The sequence below is a fragment of the Melospiza melodia genome, chromosome 30 (assembly GCF_035770615.1).
Source record: "Melospiza melodia melodia isolate bMelMel2 chromosome 30, bMelMel2.pri, whole genome shotgun sequence".
Classification (NCBI taxonomy): Eukaryota; Metazoa; Chordata; class Aves; order Passeriformes; family Passerellidae; genus Melospiza; species Melospiza melodia.
Window position 1 is genome coordinate 1,200,515 of NC_086223.1, and position 19,648 is coordinate 1,220,162.

Sequence of the window (19,648 nt, forward strand, 5' to 3'; positions counted from 1 at the left end):
CTTTTTTTTTTTTTAACAGAAAAAAAGGTGGGGAGGGGGGAAAAAAAAGGTGGGGTTTAATTTTTTTTTTTTGTCTTTTTTTTTGTACTAAAAACACATCCACTAAAACACGACAGTGCTGGGTACATTCAGCAGAAAAAAAGGGATTGGGGGGGCGGGGGTTCCCCTTAGGGGATTTTGGGAGGGGCGGCGATTAAAAATTGGGATGAAAATGAAAGGAAAATCCCAAATGGATTGGGGTGAGTGGGAGGGGGAAGCAGAGGGATGGACAGATGGACACTGGGGAGGGGGGGGACACCATCTGGGTTCTCTCGGGGGCCCCGGTCCTGGGGGGACTCGGGGGGATTGTCCGTGCGGGGGCACCCGGCGTCACCCCCTTGCCCCACGTTTGGGGGCAGTTTGCCCAAAATGGTGTTTTGTCAGCCCAAAGCGAGGCAAGGCCAGGGGGTGCTGCCCCCACCTTCCCCTCAGCACTGAGGGGGTCCCCAATGTCTTTGTGGGGGGCTGGATTTGGGGTGCTGAGAGCAGCAAACCTGGGGGGGCGTTACAGAGCTGGGGGGGCAGGGACCCCTCAAAACCCAAAATCTGCAGCATGGCCCCCCCTGCTGCCCCCACAGCTTTGGGAGAAGAGAAAAATGGCTAAATTACAGCCCTAGAGAGAAACCCCCCCAGAACCCCCATCCCCTTCTCTGGGGCTCCCCAAATCCTGTCCCCCAGCCCAGCTCCTCTCCAGGGACAGGATGGGGTGGGGGGAGAAGGAACAAATCCTGAGCCCCCCCAATTAGAGTGGGGGTCTGGGGGGGGGGGGGTCCCCAATGACACTGGGTGGGTTTTTGGGGGGTGGCACGAGGTGGGGACAGAACCCTGCAGGGAGGTGCCGTGGGATTGCTGGTGCTCGTGTCTGCTTAAAAAAAGGGGGGGCCCTGCCAGGCCCCCCATGCACCCACCCCGGTCCCCGCGGCCCCATCCCCTACCCAGGAGGGGGCATTGACCCCCCAAAATAAACCCAAACCACACCAAAATTTACAGCATGGCCCGGGGGGGGGGACATGGACTGGCATTAATGGGGTTAATGGGGCAAGGGGAGCTCTGGTCCCCCCCCCCAGGATTTGGAAGGAAGGGAGAGGAGCAGCTTCACCAGAGACAGGGAGGAAATGGGGAGGTGGGGCAGGAGGAAAAAAAGGGGAAAAAGGGGGAAATGAAAAATAAAAGATGGATCTTTCTCGTTTTATAAAAAGGAAAAAAAAAAAAAACCAAAAACGACGACAAAAAAAAAAAAAAAAAAAAAAATACAACGGCACAACAACCACCGACAACAGAGCGGGGGGGACCCCGCGCCCCCCCTTGGTCACGCTGAGCCGCCGGCCCCGGGTGGGGGCGGCCCCGGTGCCCCCCCCGCACACGCTCGGTGCCCCCCCCACACACTCACACGCTCGCACACGCACCCACACCCCCCCACCCCCCCGGGGACACGCGGGTCACCGTCCCTGTCCTGTCCCTGTCCCTGTCCCCGTCCCTGGCCGGCGCTCCCAAGTGCCGTGGATGTGGAGGTCCCGGGCAGCTCCCGGGGCAGCTTCCAGACTGTACAAGGTTTTTTGGGGGGTGGGGAGGAGCCCCCCAGGATGCTGGGGGTGCGCAGAGGGCGGGGGGGGCTGCGAGGAGGCATTGTCCCATCGGCTGAGTCCTGAGCCCCTCGGCTCGTGCTCCGCGCCCGCTGCCGGAGGGGCTGCGCCGCCAGGGGATTTTTCTTCCCATTTCTGGGTTTTTTTAATTAAAAAAAAGGTGTGGGGGGGGTGTTGTCGGTTTGTTTTGTTTTTTGTTTGTTTTTTTTTTTTTTTCTTTCCTGTGTGTTTTTCTTCTCTTTCTAGAAAGTCCAGAGCTGGTAGCGAGGGGGTGACGGGGGTAGGGATGGAGAGACGCCCCCCTGGAAAGAATTAAATTCCAAAAAAAAAAATCGCTTCCCCTCGGGAGTAAAGCGGGGGGCAGCGGTGGGGGGCTCTCTCCTGGCCCCCCAGCCTCGGGGAAGCAGCCCCTGATCCCCCTCCGTAGTGTGAGCTCGGTGGAGGGGTCCCCCCGGCCCCCGCTCCCCGCGCTGGGGGGCACGAGGAAGAGGAGGAAGGATTTTGAGGGGCTGCAGGGGGGATTTGGGGCCGAAACCGAGAAACCAAACGACGTTACAAAGAGCTTGGCCGATCAGTTGGAGTCGGAGTCGGAGGAGTCCCCCGAGGAGGAGGAGGAACTGCTGCTGCCCTCTGAGTCGTTGTCGTCCTCATCCTCATCATCCTCATCCTCATCATCGTCGTCGTTCTGGGAGGGGGGGTGGCAGAGAGCAGGGGGAGGTCAGGGCAGGATTAGTCATCATCACCTCCTTGTCTCCTGCTCACCCCACAGAGCGAGGGTGTGACCCCTACCCTCCCATCGCTGTCCCCGGGGGTCTGGGGGAGGAGGAGGAGGAGGAGGAAGGACACGGGCAGGAGCCAGGAGTGAGTTTAGCGAGGGCTCAGCTCGGGGGGGACGTGCCGGAGCAGCGCGCGGGGTCCTGCCCTCACCTCTGCCGCTGCCTCGCTACACGATCCCAGGGAGGCTGCCCCACCCGCCTCGGGCCTCAGTTTCCCCCCTCTAAAGCCAGGGAAGGAAGAGGCGAGAGCTGAGACCAGCGAGGGGGTGGAAACACCTCACCTGTGCGGTGGCGAGCACAAGGCACGGACACGGTTTCTGCCCCCAGCGCCATCCAGCATAGGCTGATTTCAGTTGCACCGGTGTAAAGCTTTGACTCTGGTGACTTACTCGGCATTCACACTGGCGCAAACGGAGCCGAGACCAGACTCAGTATCTCCAGCAGGAAAAAGACAGGAGATTGTTCTCTGCTCACCGGGGGCTCTGCACACCCCCCCGCACACACCTCTGGGGCCCGAGGCTGCTCCTGACTGCGCCCCGCGGCTGCTCCTCCTCGTGCCCTCCCCGGCAGCTCCGGGGGGATCCTGCTCCCCATCCTCTCCCCACGTCCCCCTGCTGCCCGGGGGGCTCCTCGGCCATGGATCTATCTGAGCCCCCAGCCCAGGGAGAAGGTGAGGGGGGCCCGGTGCCCTCCCCGTGCCACGGCCTCACCTCGTCCCCGTCCTCGCTCTCCTCCTCGCTGCTGGACTCCGAGGAGTCGCCGCCTTCCTCTGACGAGTCGCCGTTGTCATCATCGTCATCCTCATCTTCATCGTCATCCTCCTCCTCCTCTTCCTCCTCGTCATCGTCCTCTGACTCCTGCAGGTCAGGAGGGGCTTGGTGAGTTCCCAGACCTCCACACCCATGGGTGCAGCTCCCACCCCATCACCCCTGACAATGCCCCTTTGGGTTCCTCCGGCCATTGAGCAGGTCAGGATTCCCAACCCCACGCCTTGCTGGGAGCCTTTCCCCATTTATACTGAAAAAGGGTCCCTGAGCAGGTACCAGGGTCAAACCCCAACCTGGATGGGTTCTGAGCAGGGATTTGGGGAAAGTTTATGGTCTCAAGGACAGGGCAGGCAGCTGGAAGCACAAAGGATGCCTCAAACACGCTCCCCAGGGAGGGATGGGTGCTGTGACTCACCGACTTGGACTGCATCGTTGGCTTCATCTTGGGGTTGGGACCCCGAATCTTCCCTATGCTCTTGCGTTTCTGTAGGAACAAAAAAAAAGCTTTTTAGGGCTCAGGTTCAGCTCCTTCCCAGTGTCCAGCCCAGAGAAAATCTCACTGTGAGATGCCATGGGGACAAATCCCCACTGGAGGGGGCTCTCTGGAGTGTGGCACATCCCAACCTCCCCCAGGACTGATCCTGCCCAGTCCCAAGCCCCCAGTAACTCCATCCCATTCCCAAACTCCTGGCATCCCAGCACAGCAGTGCCACACGGATACTCACGTTGGAAATGTGTTCCTTGTACGCAGCCCGCTCCTGGGGCGAGAGGCTCTGTGGGGACAGGGACACAGTCAGGGATGGGAGGGCACGGAACAGAAGGGCTTTAGCACAGGGCACAGCCTCCCCATGTATATAACTTTTATCCTTTAAAGTTACAAAATGTCAAAAAATGGTCTGGAGACGCTGGTTGCTGGAGGAGGGGTGGGAACAGAGACCGTGCCAAACATCATCCCCAAAACCAAGGGACACCAGTCTCCCACCAGGAATCAGGATCCAGCACCCACCTTGAGCCAGATGTCGAGGTGCACCTTGTACTGTTTCTGCTGCTCCTCTGCCAGTTTTTTGTAGTGGTCCTTCTGGCCCTGGGAGATGCGCTGCCAGCGGCTGCCGATCTCCACCATGCGCTCCTTCAGCGGGAGGTGGTTCAGCTCCCCGTTGGACAGGAGCTCCTGGGAGAACTTCTGGTAACCGTTCCTGCACGGGAGAGCGCAGGGACCGGGCTGGGACAGGGGGCACAGATAGCCAGGTGCCCATAAACCCCATCCAGCCACACCAGGGTCCAACCCACCGTCCCTCTCCCTCCAAGTCCTTCCCCTCTGCACAGCCAAACCCAGTTTTTCACACCCAGGTACTCACATTGGGGGTTTCTTCGGCTCTCCCTGGAATTTCATTTTCTTGGTGGAGTTGGTGGAGCACGGAGGGGCCCGCATCTCGCTCAGCTCCCTCTGAGCCACAGGAGAGAGAAAGAGAGGGTTAGGGAGAGGGGCAGTGCTGGCTAAGGGACACGGTGAGAGGCAGGATGGGCAGAGAGAGACTCACCTCGTATCGCTTCTGATCCTCCGCTGCCTTCTTGATCCACATCAGCTTCTCCTTCTTCTCCATGTTGTTCCAAGTGGCCTCCATGGCCTTCAGCGCTTTGCCCCGGTCGTTCTGTGGGACAGAACCACCACGATGCATCAGGTGCACCCAAAAACCTCTGGGACATTGGGGTGCTGCTCCCTCTGGGACCCCCATTCTCCCCACAGCTCCCAGCCCAAACCCAGGTGTGAGAGCCAGAGAGAAATCCCTGGGAAATCCTGCTGGTGGGAGTGATGATCCCACCTCCAGCCCCTTTCCCAGCCCTCTCCTCACCTTGAAACGAGCCAGGTAGTCCCCGATGACGCTCTGTTGCCAGATCTCCTCAGCAGTTTTGGGAGACTCGGGCAGCTTCCCACGCTCCTCCTTATCTGAGCCGTGCTTCTTCTCTGACTGCGCCTTCAGCGCCGCCTCCCGTGCCTTGTACTTGGCCTGGGCAGGGGGCACAGGGTGAGGGGGCATGGCAGGGACACAGCCCCCAGCATGAGGGGGCATGGCAGGGACACAGCCCCCAGCACAGGGGGACATGGCAGGGACACAGCCCCCAGCACAGGGGGACATGGCAGGGACACAGCCCCCAGCACAGGGGGACACGGAGCTCCCCCAGCACTGTCCCCACTGACAGCTCCAACCCCATACCAGGACTCCCCCCATCAGGAAAACCACCAAAGCCTGATGGGTCCTCTGAGGTTTCTTTATCTGGTGGGTTTTGACCCCCCCAGATGATGAGAGGGGGAGGCACAGCCAATGCCAACATTGGCACGTGTGTGACAGGTCACCGTGATGCTCCAGGGAATGTTTGTGCCCCTTGGTGCAGGACAAGGACAGGAGCACCCCCTGCACTGCTCGGGATGCCCACAGGAGCAGTGGAGATGGAGGAGGAATACAGGGATGGAGATGGAGATGGAGGAGGAACACAGGGATGGTGATGGAGATGGAGAAAGAATACAGGGATGGAGATGGAGATGGAGGAGGAACACAGGGATGGTGATGGAGGAGGAACACAGGGATGGTGATGGAGATGGAGGAGGAATAAAGGGATGGAGATGGAGATGGAGGAGGAACACAGGGATGGTGATGGAGATGGAGGAGGAATACAGGGATGGTGATGGAGATGGAGGAGGAATAAAGGGATGGTGATGGAGGAGGAACACAGGGATGGTGATGGAGATGGAGGAGGAACACAGGGATGGTGATGGAGATGGAGGAGGAACACAGGGATGGTGATGGAGATGGAGGAGGAATACAGGGATGGTGATGGAGGAGGAATACAGGGATGGTGATGGAGAAGGAATACAGGGATGGTGATGGAGATGGAGAAGGAAGAAGGAATACAGGGATGGTGATGGAGATGGAGGAGGAACACAGGGATGGTGATGGAGATGGAGGAGGAACACAGGGATGGTGATGGAGATGGAGGAGGAATAAAGGGATGGTGATGGAGATGGAGGAGGAATAAAGGGATGGTGATGGAGATGGAGGAGGAACACAGGGATGGTGATGGAGGAGGAATACAGGGATGGTGATGGAGAAGGAATACAGGGATGGTGATGGAGATGGAGAAGGAAGAAGGAATACAGGGATGGTGATGGAGATGGAGGAGGAATACAGGGATGGTGATGGAGATGGAGAAAGAATACAGGGATGGTGATGGAGATGGAGGAGGAATACAGGGATGGTGATGGAGATGGAGGAGGAATGAATACAAGGATGGTACCCACCTTCTTCTTCTCGGAGAGGTCGTTCCACATGCGGGCCAGGAGCCGGGTCAGCTCGCTCTCTGACAGCTCCGGCCGCTCCTCCTGCAGCTGCTTCCGCCTCTCCTCCGAGAAGATGAACATGGCTGAGATGGGCCTCTTGGGCTTCTCTGAGCTGGCCTGAGGGGGCACACGGGGCTGTGAGGGGCTGGAGCCCGTGCAGGGACCACAGCCCCCCTCAAAGCCCCTTGAGATGCACAACCCCACCCCAAGGCTCTGGCAGGTGCTGCCCCCACCTTGCCGGTCTCTGGTGAGGATTTTTTGGATGCAGGACTCGTCGCCCCTTTCCGGTTGCTGCCCAGCATCTTCTCCTCGCCCAGCACCCGTTGCTGCTCCTCCTCGGGCAGGCTCTGGGTGGCACAGGAGGAGAGAACTCGTTAGACAGCCCAGTGCTAATGAGGCCTTGAGGCAACGGGGGAATAGGGACTCTGGGGAAGGGGAATTCATGCACTTGGGTGTCCTGATCCACATCCCGTCCCAGGCAGGACCAGCATCTGGAACTGCACATGTACAGACTGGGGTTCCTGTGCTGTCACCCCCTATCTGGGCGGTGTCCCTCTCCCCTATTTCTCAGTGAAAGCAGGTGGGCAGGTGCCTGGGTCCGGGCACACCCCTGGGTTTTCCACCTCGTGGCCCTGCAGCCGCAGCCGGGGCCGCGTCACATCCGCCCGGGGACGGGGACCACGCTGGGGTGGCCTCGGTGCAGCTCCCCCGCCCACGAGGGAAGGAAGTGAGAGGCTGCACAGCCACAGCCACTGAACAGCCTCCCCTGCAGCTCCAGCCCTCTGCTCACCCCAGCTGGGGGCCCACCCTCACCTCCCAGGGCCCAACTGGAAGACGCTGAGTCAGGCGTTAGGACAGACAGAAGGTCAAGGCTATGTGCAACCACCTGCACAGCACTCACAGCTGGGCCAGACATGTTTTGGGGGAGCAGAGAGGGCAGCTCCCCATTTAATTTCCCCATTCTCATCTCCAGCACCTGATGGCTGAGCACCCCCTCATCACTCACCTCCAGGAAGCGGAGCAGCTCAATCTCGTAATCTTTCTTTTTCTGGAAGAAGATGGAGATGTGTGGTTACACAGAGATCCCTTACTTCATATGCCTGCCCCTTGCAGCCCCTGACCCAGCCCCATCTCTTGGCAACAGCACCCTCCACCTGGACCATCTGTTAGTCCCACACAGGAGACAGGATCAAGGGAGGTGACCGAGGACCTCAGGGAGAATTGGTGATGCAGACCAGCACAGGGACTGAGCAAAGGTGAGGGTGTTTCCAGGGATATTTGTAGCCCAGACTCTGCATTGGTTCCAACCTGCCTCTTCCCCTACCTGTCCATCACTCACCTGGTCACACTTTTTGTGGTAGGCGTCCTTTTCCTTCTGGGAGAGCAGCTTCCACTGCTGGCTGCACAGCACCATCCGCTCCGTGCTGGGCACGTCTTTCATGTTGGCCATCAGCTCTGCACAGTACAGGGAGTAGCTATTCCTGAAAAACCCACAGGGGGACCCAGTGTTAGGGAAAACTTGCCCCTGTGCAGCTGGCTTGGTCCAAAAGGAGTTTCCAAAACCCCCCAGCTAGGCTGCACCAGGCAAGGAAGTGAAGTGCCTGTGTTTTAGGGCAGCTGGGTGCTGGATTACCCCCTAAAAGCCAGAGTATCATTGTAAACCTCACTCAGATGCTCCCCAAAATGTGTATTTGATGTATATTTAAGAACTGGTTTAAAGGGATCACCACAGAATCATGTCATCTTTAAGTCTGGAAAAGCCCTCTAAGATCATTAGTCCAACCATGAACTAACACCGCCAAGGCCACCACTAAACCATGTCCTCAAGTGCCACATCCACACTTTTTGAACCCTTCCAGGGATGGTCACTCCACCACTGCCCTGGGCAGCCTGTTCCCAGGCTTGTCCATGAGAAATGTGTCCTACAAACCCCATGTAACCCCTCTGTGTCTGCGACCCCAGAAGTTATCTGGGCTCCCCAAGCCCAGTTTCCTCCCTGGCAAGAACCAGCACCCCACAGGCCGTGGCTCCAGCAGGGACAGGACTCACGGGGGAGGTTTTGTGGGTCGTCCGTCGAACTTGTCCTTGAGCTGCCTCTCGGCCTTGGTGAGGGTGGAGCGGGTGATTCCCTCCTCGCTGATGTTCAGCTCCGGGTGCTTCTGGATGTAATCCCGCATGATCTCCTGTGGGAACGGAGAGCCGTCAGAGGGGCTGCCACCCCCGCTGCTGGGCCCGGAGGAGGAGGAGAGAGAAGCCAACCATTGCCCTGATCCTGTGCCCTGGGATGCTGCTGCCTGCCTCACACACGGCTGGAGAGGCAGGGCTCACACTCACTAGGGACCTGCCAGGACCTGCCTGATCCCCACGCTGGCTATCGGGAGAGGCCTTGCAGGGCTGGGATGCAGAGAGGCTCAGAGTGAATGTTGGGACCAGTGTGGAGGGGACCGGGTGAGGCTGCTCCCTACCTCGTACTCCTTCCGCTGTTCCAGGGCCTTATGAATCCATTTCAGCCTCTTTTTATCCGAGAGTTGAGACCACTGCTTGCCCAGCGACTCTTTCACCTCCTTCGTGGTGGCCTGAAAACCCAAAGCCAGAGGTGAGGGCAGAGGGGTAAAATCCAAAAAAAAAAGAGGGATGAAAAAATATGAAAAAAATGGCAGAAAAATGGCAAAAAAAAATGGCGTGGCCTGCTGGGGCCTGACAGCACCCGGCATGGGGTGGCTGGGAGCCGTGGGGCTGTGTGGGAGTGGGGGGCATGGCCAGAGGTGGATGTCTGTGCTGGAATCCTTTCCTTTTCCTGCCCTGACTCAGGCTGTGGTCACCCCTTCCTGGCAAAAAGTGGGGGCTGGATCCCTGAGCCTCTTCCAGGTGTGCAGAGCCCCTCCTTACCTGGGTCCAGGCTCCGGGAGCTGCTAGCGGTGTCCTCCATCCCGACCCCCTGAAATGCTTCTCTCCCTTCCCCCTCCTGCCCCAGCAGCGGGGTCCAGGACCCCCCAAGCACTCACACTCGCACTCACTCCCACCCACCGTACTCACATCTGGACGCACTTTCAAGTAGATCTTCTTCTCGTGGTTGTACCACAGCTGCTGGGGGGTCTTGGGCTTCTCGGGGACGTCGGATTTCTTGGCGTTCTGGATGAGATCCGGGTGGTCTTCCCTTCAGCAGGAGGGCAGGAGGGGAAGGGAGAGCGTCAGGGAGGTGGCAGTGGCAAGGAGAGCACCCCTAAACCTCACTGCAGGGCAGAGCCTCCATGGGCTCAGGTGCTGGGGGGGTCCCCAAAAAGAGCAGGAGGGTTTTGGGACAGATTTAAGTTCGTCGCTCCTTGGGGAGCATTGCCTACAGCTCAGTTGCAACCCTGAGCAGCAGCAGGTCATTGGGAATGCCAAGGATCCACCTGGATCACAACAATCACGTCGAAAGGGAAGGTCTGGAGTGACTGGGGGGGCACTTCAGCTTTTATCAGGGCTGTCCCCTGACCCCCAGAACAGGGCTGGTCCCTCATCTAGTCTCCCAGCTGGAGGGCTGCTCTCAGACACCTTTTCCTTGCTCTCTCTTTGCTGAATTCCCCCTTCTCTTCAAGCCAAAAGCCCATCAGTGGGCTCTATGATCTATGCACAGGAGGGTAATCTGGATCTGCCTGAAGGGGCCTGGGGAAATATGGGGAGTGGGGCTGCCTGCTCACCTGAACCTCGCCAAGTTCCTCTCAAACTCCTGCTTCTCTCGCTGGAAGTCCTGGATATATTTCATCTGGGGACACAAAGCCACCACAGAGGTGGAGAGGGACGTCAGCACCAGGAACAGGCAGGAAGATCCATCCCCATCCACCTGGTTGGGCATCCCACCACTCCAAGAGGCTCTCCAGCCCATGGAATGGTCCTGCAGAGAGTTTCCAGCCTGCCCAAGACTCAGCAGCTGGCATCTCCCCTCTCTGTGTACCCCAGCAGCCCTGGCAAAAGGGCACAGCAGGACCTTGTGCCCTGGACTTTTCTTGGACACCGCAGAGTTAAAGATGGGCACCCCAAAGCCCTGCCCGGGCTCTGGCATCTCCAGGTGGGCAGATCTCTGCTCCCAGCCTCTCCCAGAGCCTGTCCCTGTGTCCCTCACCCGGACAGGGTGGCACAGTGGGGCGTGTGCCTTAACCCCTTTAAACACAGACCCACCCAGTGGCAAAGCCACCATCCAGGTCCGTCAGGAAGAGACGGACCAACGGACAGACCCAACCGGCCTCCACCCCAGGGATCCTGGGAACCAGGACAGGAAAAGCCAAGGAAGTCTTACAGGTCTGACAGGACTAAAGGAACACCTGGCTTCTCCCATCGAGAGCTGCTAATGCAGCCCTGGCCAGGCAGAGCTTGGGCTCTGCTGGTTTTACTGGAAGAGCTGAGCAGAGCCCAGCACAGACAGGCCCATGGTGGGAAGGGGCTTGCTGACCCCTCCCTCACCTCCCCCATACCTTTTTCTTCTCGGGAAGCTCCTTGTATTTTTTGGACAGGATCTTGGTGAGATCCAGGTTGCTCATTTCGGGGTGAAGCTTGGCGTATTTGGCTCGCTTCTCCATGAAGAAGCGGAAATAGGGAGTCAGGGGCTTCTTGGGGAAGTCGGGGTGTTTCTGGGGAGACAGCAGAGTGGAGGACACTGAGCATGGAGCTGGCAGCACCACTGGGACACAGCCTAACCCATGGCTCCCCAGACCTGGGGGCTGCCTCCATCCAGGCACAGCAGGCGAGGAGGGGGAAACTGCTGGAAACGAGGGCTCCCCAAGGAACTACAGCATCCCATGGCTGGGAGCCTTGGGAGCAGCCTCCAGCCATCCAGAGCTGCCAGCACAGAGCAAGAGGGGACACTGGGGCAGGAGGAGGGGATGGCACCCAGCTCCCAGGGATGGACCCGGCAGGCCAGGAATAGGACAGCAGCTCCCGGCCCCTCTGGAGCTAAACTTGGATGCAGGCTGCCAGCAGTACAGCCAGCCATATTAAATGTACCCAGGAGTTGGCCCAGGCCCAGAGGCACGGCCTCCAGAGCCTTGGGCAGCCGGACACTGGGATTAGGGGCACTGAGGTGCCTGCAGGGGCTCCCACTGTGGAGCCACGTGGATCTGAGGTGCCAAAGGGACAACAGGACCACATCCTGGGGAAGTGTGGGGTCACCCTTTAGGGACTGAGACAAATTCCTGCCCAATACCTTGAGCTTTTTGCCTTTGTAAGGATTCTTCACGTGCTCTTCAGCATCCATAATGAGCTCTGTGAGGGTCCGGAATTTCCTCACCTGGGCAGGAAATGAAGAGACAAAGGGTTGAATAGGGGGCAGGGCAGATCCCCAGCATAGCAGAAAGGCCACTGGGTTTCGTGACGCCACCCCAAAAATGACTGATCCCAGCCCCTCTGAGGGGGTCACAGGATGGTGCCAGCACCAAGGGCCGAGGGCTCTGGGCACTCAATTTGGACAATTCCAACAGCCTAGGGAATGTCAGTAGGACGCTCAGACCCTGCCACAATGCCCCCATGAAGCCCCACGAGGTGTCAATTACCTCATTAGAGATCTCCATCCACTTCATCTTGCACATCTCCCCTGAGAAGTCCTTGAAAGCCACTTTTTCCCAGTCCAGGTGGGACTCGGTGGTTTTGAACTTGCTCCCGTCGTTGGAGGGCAGGTTATTCTTCATGCACTCCAGGAGGGTTAGCATGTCCTCCTGTGACCAGCGGTCTGAGCAGTGAGAAACAGGATCAGGCAGGGGCAGGAAGCCTTTTCCCTTCCCTTCCCTTCCCTTCCCTTCCCTTCCCTTCCCTTCCCTTCCCTTCCCTTCCCTTCCCAGGGACTACAGCTCCCGGCGTGCCGCTCCGGACCGCACGCCAGGACACGTAATCTCCACATGCTGCCTCTGGAGATTAAAGATCAAAGGGACGTGGCTGTTTCCATCACCCTCGAGCGACTCTCTACGGGCCAAAACAATCTGGGCAAAGCTAGAAATTCCACTCGGCGCAAACCAGAGAGACTCGCTCATCCCAGAGAAGCATCAGATAAGGGATGGCTCTGCTGCACGGGAGCAGAGGGCTATTTCATAGCCCTGCAGAGTGACATGGGAGCAATGAGCTCTCCAGCCAAGCAGGAGTCAGAGAAACCCACTTTCTAAGTGGATGTGTCCAGAGAAAGTGGAAAACCTCAGCATTGCTTTTCCTGCACCTCAGACAGCTTTGTGATCACCTGGGCCCAGCTCCACCGTGACCTCTGCCAAGGTCAAAGCTCCCAGATCACAAAGTGGGGGTGGGCAGAGCCCAGCACAGCCCTCCTGTCTCACAGAGGGGTCTCTGACAGTGCAGGGCGATGTTCATGTCACCCCAACATCCCCCAAACTGCTGGGAGGAGCATCCCCAGCTCCCATAGGAACACGCTGCTGGAATGGTGGGATGGGCACGTGGCAAAGCCCGAGAGCCTGGAGCAGCCTGGAGGCCAGGACAGGCAGCAGCACCGTGCTGGGACAGGCAGCAGGCAGGATATCCCAGCCCTGAACACCTCATCCTGCCCCAACCTTGGGGCTGCTTCCTTGCCAGGGGAATTCCTCCCTGCCCCGAGCTTCCAGGCCAGCAGGGGAGCACAGCCCAGGGCGCTCTGCAAACATGGGTGGCCCTGGGGAATGCAGCAGGGCCTGGGAGCGGAAGGAAAATTCCCTGGGGATGGGCTGGAGGCGGAGCAGAGCCCGGAGCCACCCGCCCACACAGCCCCGGCTGCCTCAGCCCGGGATGGGCACCAGGGTTCCCGCAGCACAGCACGGCATTCCCTGCCTCACACCTCTGCCAGGTGAAGGCCGAGGTGTTTAGGGACATGGAGCCCCCCAGAGATGGGGACAGGGTGGCTTGTCATGGATCTGAGTGGAGCATCTCTGCCTCCATCTCCAGGAATGAAAGCAAGCTCCCAGAAATATCCAGCTGCACTGATTTCTCCAGCTGCAGCTCTCCTTCCACTCAAAACCCAACATGAGGAAAAACACCTCCACCTCCTGCCCTTGCAGGGGTCTGGGGAAGGACAATTCCCCTGGATTCCCAAATCCAAGCAAGGGATGTTAAAGGACATATGGCACCTGGAGAAGGGAGCAAAGCCAGGACATGACCCCCTCATCCCACGTCCCCTCCTGGACCTGCCTGGTTGGGGGTCAAGGCAGGAACAGTTTGGGATCCAGCTGGTCCCTTGAGTGACCTCATTAGGGATTAATAAGGAGGGAGAAGACAGAAAAAGCCCCCCTGGAAAGCCTGGTGGCTTGGGGTGTGTCCCCATGCTCATGGCTTCAACCCAAAACAACATGAGGAGGCAAAAGAGATGGGGAAACTCCCATTCCCCACAGAGCTGGGGGAGATCAGAGCTGAGGGAGGGAGAACACAGCCCCAAATTCTGTCTTCCTGTTTTTCCCGTCCACTTTCCAAGCCTCCCAGGCAAGGACCAATGAGGCAGAACAGGGCTGGGAAGCTGGTGCCAACTTTACTTGCAGAAATCAGGAGGAATTACCAAAAGCAGCACAGCCACAAAATTCCAGAGGGGATGGAGAAGGGGATGAGACACCCCCCTAAACCCACCCCCACCAAGCCCAGTGCCTCAGTTTCCCCCTCAAATACAGAAACACCCGGAGACCTTTGGCCCTGTGTGAACCCTCCACTGGCACACAGCCGGAGCAACCACGTCCCAAAGGAAAACATTCAAACCAGCGGAAACATCCTAAAATCCTCGCTGGCAGCACGGTGAGGACAACAGGACCCCCACACTCAGCCCTCCATCCCCATCCCTCAATCTGGGGCATGCTGAGGAACGCTGGCATTGCAGTGCTCACCCAGCAGGATGAATGGGGCTGTCTGTGCCCTGGGACCGATTTATCCCGGCTCTCCTGGCACCGGCCGGGCCTATATTAGGAAAGCTGCCCCGGTGTAATTAAATCCATCTCAAGTCCCGGAGAAGGACACGTGCTCGGCCGGGTTCGCTCGAGGCAACAACCCCGACTGCAGCAGGGACAGAGGAAAACGGGGGGACCCGGCAGGTGTGAGGGGATGGACGGCGCTCCACAGGTTTGGGGGAGCCGGGGGGTTTTTAAGGGGTGGAGTGGCAGAGCCCTGCGAGCCGCCCTAAACAAACATCTCTCTTGTTTCCCTTGTTTTCCTGCCCCTTTTCCAATAAAAGCTGAGGCTCTGATGTCATGCTGGGGTCTGGAAGCCGGAGGCCCAAGGTAACGGCTCAGCTTTTAATGCAGCCCAGATGTGAGCAGGGAGGGCAGCACCTCTGTGCCAGCCCCCCCTTCCCAATCCCCCCCCAGGAGCATCCCAGTGCCAAGGGGCTGCTGGAGCACTGGAGCGTGAATCCGTGTGCTCGTACACGTGTGTGTGTGTGTGTGTGTGTGTGTGTTCCCCGGGGGGGATCAGAACTCGGAGAGGCAGAGTCCCCCCCACCTCACCCTGCTGGCAGCCGGGATCACGGATCCTCCATCGCTCCTCCCTCTCCATCCCTCCTCCTCTGCCATCCCTCTGAGAAAACGGCCGCTCTGAGGTTTATTTATTATTATTATTATTATTTTTAAGCGTGGCAGCAGCATTCCTTTGGGAGCACATGCTGGGGGGGGTGCAGCCGGGGGCTCACCTTGGTTTTTGGGAGCTGTCATTTCCAGGTCTGCAGGGCACTCAGCTTCGCCGTTCATCCTCCACCTGCCTGTGCCCAGCACGGTCCCGCCGGCTCCCTCCTCACCCTCTTCCCGAAATCACTCCCGCACGGCTCTGCAAGGAAAGGGAGAACCCTGCTAGGCATCCCCACCGTGGTGGGGGGACCCCAGCTCCTAACGGGGAGTGGGGGAAACGTGATCCACCCATCTTCTCCATTCCCAATAAATGAGTGCAGGAATATCCCCCTGGAGAGAGCTCCAGCATGGGGGATCCTTCCTGGTGATGTGACTCCCACGTTGGGCAGGGGAGGAGAAAAGGGGTCTGTGGGCAGGGGAGAAGGGTCCAGGGGTTTGTCCCCAAGGTGGGGAAAAGGATCTGAGAGGGATCCCAATAAATCCCAGAGGAGACACGTTCAAGGTGGCTCCCTGAGGTGGGTGGGATCCAAAAGCCTGGGATCAAGAGAATCTGAATGAAGGGCTCCAAGGGATCTCCTGTAAGGGGGTTTACTCCCCTCACTGCAAAATGAGGGTTTCAAAGGAAGGCCCACAGATCCAGCAAAATCCTCCCCAGAGGTGGGGACATGCTTGGAGAAGAGAGGGGTCCCCCAGATCCAAGGGAGCTGGGTGGAGGGGGGCATTTGGGGACCTCAGGGGGATTCAGGGGTCTCCCAAGGGAGGAGAACTAGCTGGAGAAAAGTATCTCAACAGGGGGAAGGATGCCTTCAGTCCCCATTAGGAAGCATCTTATGTCTCCATGGGGAAGGATAACCTAGGGAGGGAGGCCCCAAAACTTGGTTGGGGGGGTGGCAGGACAGTAGCCAGGGGGGTTCCCCACGGGGGATTCCATTGGGGGAGCCCCTGGAGGGCAGAGCGGGCAGGAGGCCTCAGGGGAATCCCCTGAGGGACAGGCCGCAGGCCTGGGGGGCAGAGCAGGCCCAGGCCTGGGGACGGGCTGGGCCTGGGGGACCCCGGGGCCATCCAGGCTTGGGGGGGGCCTGGGGAGAGGGTCCAGGGGCTTCGGGCAGAGCCGGGCCCTGGGCCTGAGGGAGGAGCACCCGGCGACGGCCCAAGAGTGCAGAAAGCCCGGCAGCATCCGGGACGGCCCCGGGGGAGACGAGCTGCGGGAGGGGAATGCGGGAGCACCGCGGGGCGCAGGCCCCGCCAGGCCCGGAGGCCGGGCCAGCCCCGGGGGGACCGAATGCGGGACCCCCAGAGGGAGATCCGGCCTGGGGGATCACCTGGGGCGGGTGAGGGGCGCGCAGACCCCTCCAGCGTGGGACCGAGGAGCGCCCGGGGCGGGATGAGCCCTGACGGGATGGGGGGAACCGCTCCAGCCTTGGATCAACCCCCGCGGGGGGCGGACCTAGGACCACCCCCGGGGCCGGCCGAGGGATCGCCGCGGGGTGGGATCAAGCCCGGCCCCCGGGCGGCGTGAACGCGGGGATCGCCCCGGGCTGCGAGCGGGGGATCGCAGCCGGGGGGGGACGGGGGGGACGCGTGGGGGTGTCGCGAAAGGCGGGATCGCGACAGGGGGAGGGATCCGTGCGATCATGGCGGGGCGGGGCGGTGCGCGCGCACCGGGATCCCCGGGGGGCGCGCGGGGAGGGGGTGCGGGATCCCCCCGCGGGGGAGCCGGGGGGGGGACCGGATCCCGCGCCCGGAGGGGGGGAGGAGGAGGAGGAGGAGGAGGAGGAGGCGGGGGAGGAAGGGGCCGGGCCGGCGGGCGGAGGCGGGGAGCCCGCACATGCCCTGCGCCGCCGGCCAGCTCCAGTCTCCTCCTCCAGCAGGCAGCAGGAACCGGGTGGGACCGAGCGCGGGCGGCCCCGGCGGCGCCTCCCCCGCCCCCGGTTCCCACCCGGGCGCCAGCGAGCTGAGCCCCCCCCCCCCTTTTTTTTTCTTTCCCTCCAACAACACCCGGGCAGACAATGGAAGGCGAGTTCGGGGGGCCGGGGGTACGGAGAGGGGCCGGGGGAACGCGGAGCGCTCCCCCGGCCCCTCTCCGCACCCCCGGCCCCCCGGAGCGATGCGATGCGCTGCTTCATCCCCCCCCTCACCGCATCCCCCCCCGCATCCCCCCATCGTTACCGGCCGCTCTCCGCCGCGGCACACAATGGCCGGGCTGCGCCCGCCTCCGCCCGCCGCTCCTTCCCCTCCACCCGCGGTTATAAAGCCGAGACAAACCCACCTCTCCGGGCTGCTGAGGGGGAGGAGGAGGAGGAGGAGGTGGTGGTGGTGGAAGAAGGAGGGAGGAGGTTGGAGGGGGGGGGGGGTGTGGGGGGGAGCTCTAACCGAGCCGCCGCAGCCCCAACCCCGCCGCCGGAGCCGCTGGGGGAAGAAGAAGAAGAAGGAGAAGGAGAAGAAGGAGGAGGAGGAGGAGGAGGGGGAAGGGGGGGCGGGGATGCCCGGCTGGGGGCGGCCGGGCAGCTGCAGCGAGCCGGGCGAGGGCAGCGCGACCTCCCCGCACCGACCCCCGGGGAGCGGCTCCTACCCGATCCTCCCCCCCTCTCTTTTTTCCCCACCGCCGCCCCCTCCTCGCTTTTCCTTTCCTCGTTTTTCCTTTCCTTTCCTCCCTTTCTTACCCCCCTCTTTTCTCTCCGCGACCCCTCCTCGAGCCCGCAAACACCCACCCACCCAGCGAGGGGCTGGAGCCCCGCTCCCGGTCCGGAGGGAAGAAAGGAAGGGAAGGGGGGTGAAAGGCGGAAAAAAAAAAAAAAAAAGAGGAGGGAAAAAAAAATAGATAAAAAGAAAATAAGGAGAAAAAAGGGATAAAGAGGGGATAGCGCGAGGATAAGGGGAGATGAAGCGCGGGGGGGGTCGGCCGAGCCCCGGCACGCACCGGCGGAGCGCGGCGCCCAGCTCCCGCCGCGGCGCGGGACTCACCCGGGCTCGGGAAAAACAAGCGGGCAGCGCTGGAAGCCTGCCCCCGAAATCCAGCTGCGGCACCGGGGAGGAGGGAGGGAAGGCGAGCGGGAAGGAGGGAGGGAGCGAGGAGGAGGAGAGGGAAGGGAAGGGAAAAAGGAGGGAGAGAAGGGGGGGGCACACCGGGGCCGCCGAGCCGGGCGCTGCCCCCCGCCCCGAGCCCCAGCGCGGTGCCCCCCGCGGGCGGGCGAGGCGGGCGAGCCCCGGCGGTGGCGGCGGCGGCTTCCTGCCCGCGGGGCCTGCGCGAAACCAGCCTTTCTAAAAAAAAAAAAAAAAAAATATATATTCTCTCTTTTATATTTATCTATCTATCTCTCTCTCTCTCTCTAAAAAAAAAAAAAATCGCTCTGGTGGGCGCGACCCCCTCCCCGTTCCCGTCGGAGCGGCGGCGGAGCGCCTTACCGAGCCCGGAGCGCGGCGGTGGCGGCGGCGGCAGCGGGAGCCCGGGGAGGAACAAAGCGCCTCCTCCAGCCCCGCCGGCGGAGCGGCGCGGCGGCGAATGGCGAGCCCGGGCGGCGGGCACGGCGCGGCGCGGCGGGGCACGGCGGCGGCGGCTCCCCCGGCGCGGGCACGTACCGGCGGGGCCGCCGCTTTGGGGGGCGGCGGGGGCTCGGGGCTCGCTCGGCGGGGCCGGGGCGGGGGAGCGGCGGTTGAACGGCGGCCAGCTCTGCAGCGCTGGCCCCGGGCGTGGACGCGCTCCAGTCCCCGCAGAGACGATCGCGCTTTCCCCCGCCTCCATGGCGCTGCGTTCGCTCTTCCAATCAGCCGGGCTGAGCGCGCCGGGATCCGCCGGGATCTCCCCGCCAGCCCCGCCGCCCCGCCGCCGCTTTCCGCCGGGTTTTTTATTGCTCTTTGCTTTTGCAACACTGTGGTGAGAAGAAAAAGAGGAGGAGGAGGAGGAGGAAGGAGAAGAGGAGGGAAAGGAGGGGGGGGGTGGGGTGGGGGGGGGGAAGGGAGGAAGAAAAAAAAAAAAAAATCTCCTTACATGTGCAACAATCCTCGGCCGGCGTTTGCATAAAGAAAAAAAAAATAAAAAAATAGGGGGGAAAAAAGAGAAATGAGGAAAAAAAAAAAATAAAGGGGGGGGAAGCGGGAAGGGGAAGGGGGGGGGAGCCGAGCCGGGCCCCCACGGCACGGCGGGGCCGCGCTCCTGCCCGCCCCGCGGCCCCGGGACACGGCGGCGGGGGGGGCTCTGCCCGGCGGGGCGGGCGAGGGGCAGCTTCCTCCCCTCCTCCCTCCCTCCCTCCCTCCGCTCCCTTTCTCTCCTCTCCCCCTCTCTCTCTCTCTCTCTCTTAATTTTTTTTAATGGAATTTCTCCAACTCCACCTTTGTTGTGCTGGGCGTCATTCCCCGCAGCCAATCCCGGCCGGGCAGCGCCTGCACATTCCCGGCCATCCCGGCTGCCGCCACAGTACGGGCCATCCCGGGCTGCTTCCGTGCCACCGGCCGGCCCGGCGGCCTCCGCGGTGCCGAGCACCCCGCCGGTACCGGCAGCTCCCGTAGCACCGGGCCCGCCTTCCTGCACGGTACCGGCAGCTCCCGTAGCACCGGATGCCGCCGCGGCACCGAGCGACTCGGCTGGCCGGGCCTCCCC

General features: G+C 61.1%; 1 protein-coding gene across 8 annotated transcripts; it reads right to left on the reverse strand.

Annotated features, from left to right (window-relative positions):
- Window positions 1-1,803: 1,803 nt before the first annotated feature.
- Window positions 1,804-19,129, reverse strand: UBTF (upstream binding transcription factor). 8 transcript variants are annotated; one of them, XM_063178988.1, is made up of 22 exons: window positions 19,040-19,129; window positions 15,117-15,250; window positions 12,031-12,206; window positions 11,685-11,768; window positions 10,957-11,112; window positions 10,186-10,250; window positions 9,539-9,659; window positions 8,968-9,078; window positions 8,552-8,685; window positions 7,842-7,983; window positions 7,509-7,550; window positions 6,736-6,849; window positions 6,464-6,619; window positions 5,019-5,174; window positions 4,707-4,817; window positions 4,524-4,612; window positions 4,172-4,361; window positions 3,891-3,938; window positions 3,581-3,649; window positions 3,109-3,255; window positions 2,680-2,799; window positions 1,804-2,307 (listed from the first exon to the last, which is right to left on the reverse strand). In XM_063178988.1, the coding sequence occupies exons 2-22, from the start codon at window positions 15,172-15,174 to the stop codon at window positions 2,194-2,196; spliced, it is 2,403 nt and encodes an 800-aa protein (XP_063035058.1). In that variant the 5' UTR covers window positions 15,175-15,250; window positions 19,040-19,129; the 3' UTR covers window positions 1,804-2,193. The 8 variants fall into 8 exon arrangements, with proteins under 8 accessions (XP_063035058.1, XP_063035057.1, XP_063035059.1 ...); XM_063178987.1 differs by lacking the exon at window positions 19,040-19,129 and adding an exon at window positions 18,457-18,542; XM_063178989.1 differs by lacking the exon at window positions 19,040-19,129 and adding an exon at window positions 18,016-18,143.
- Between the last annotated feature and the right edge of the window lie 519 nt (window positions 19,130-19,648).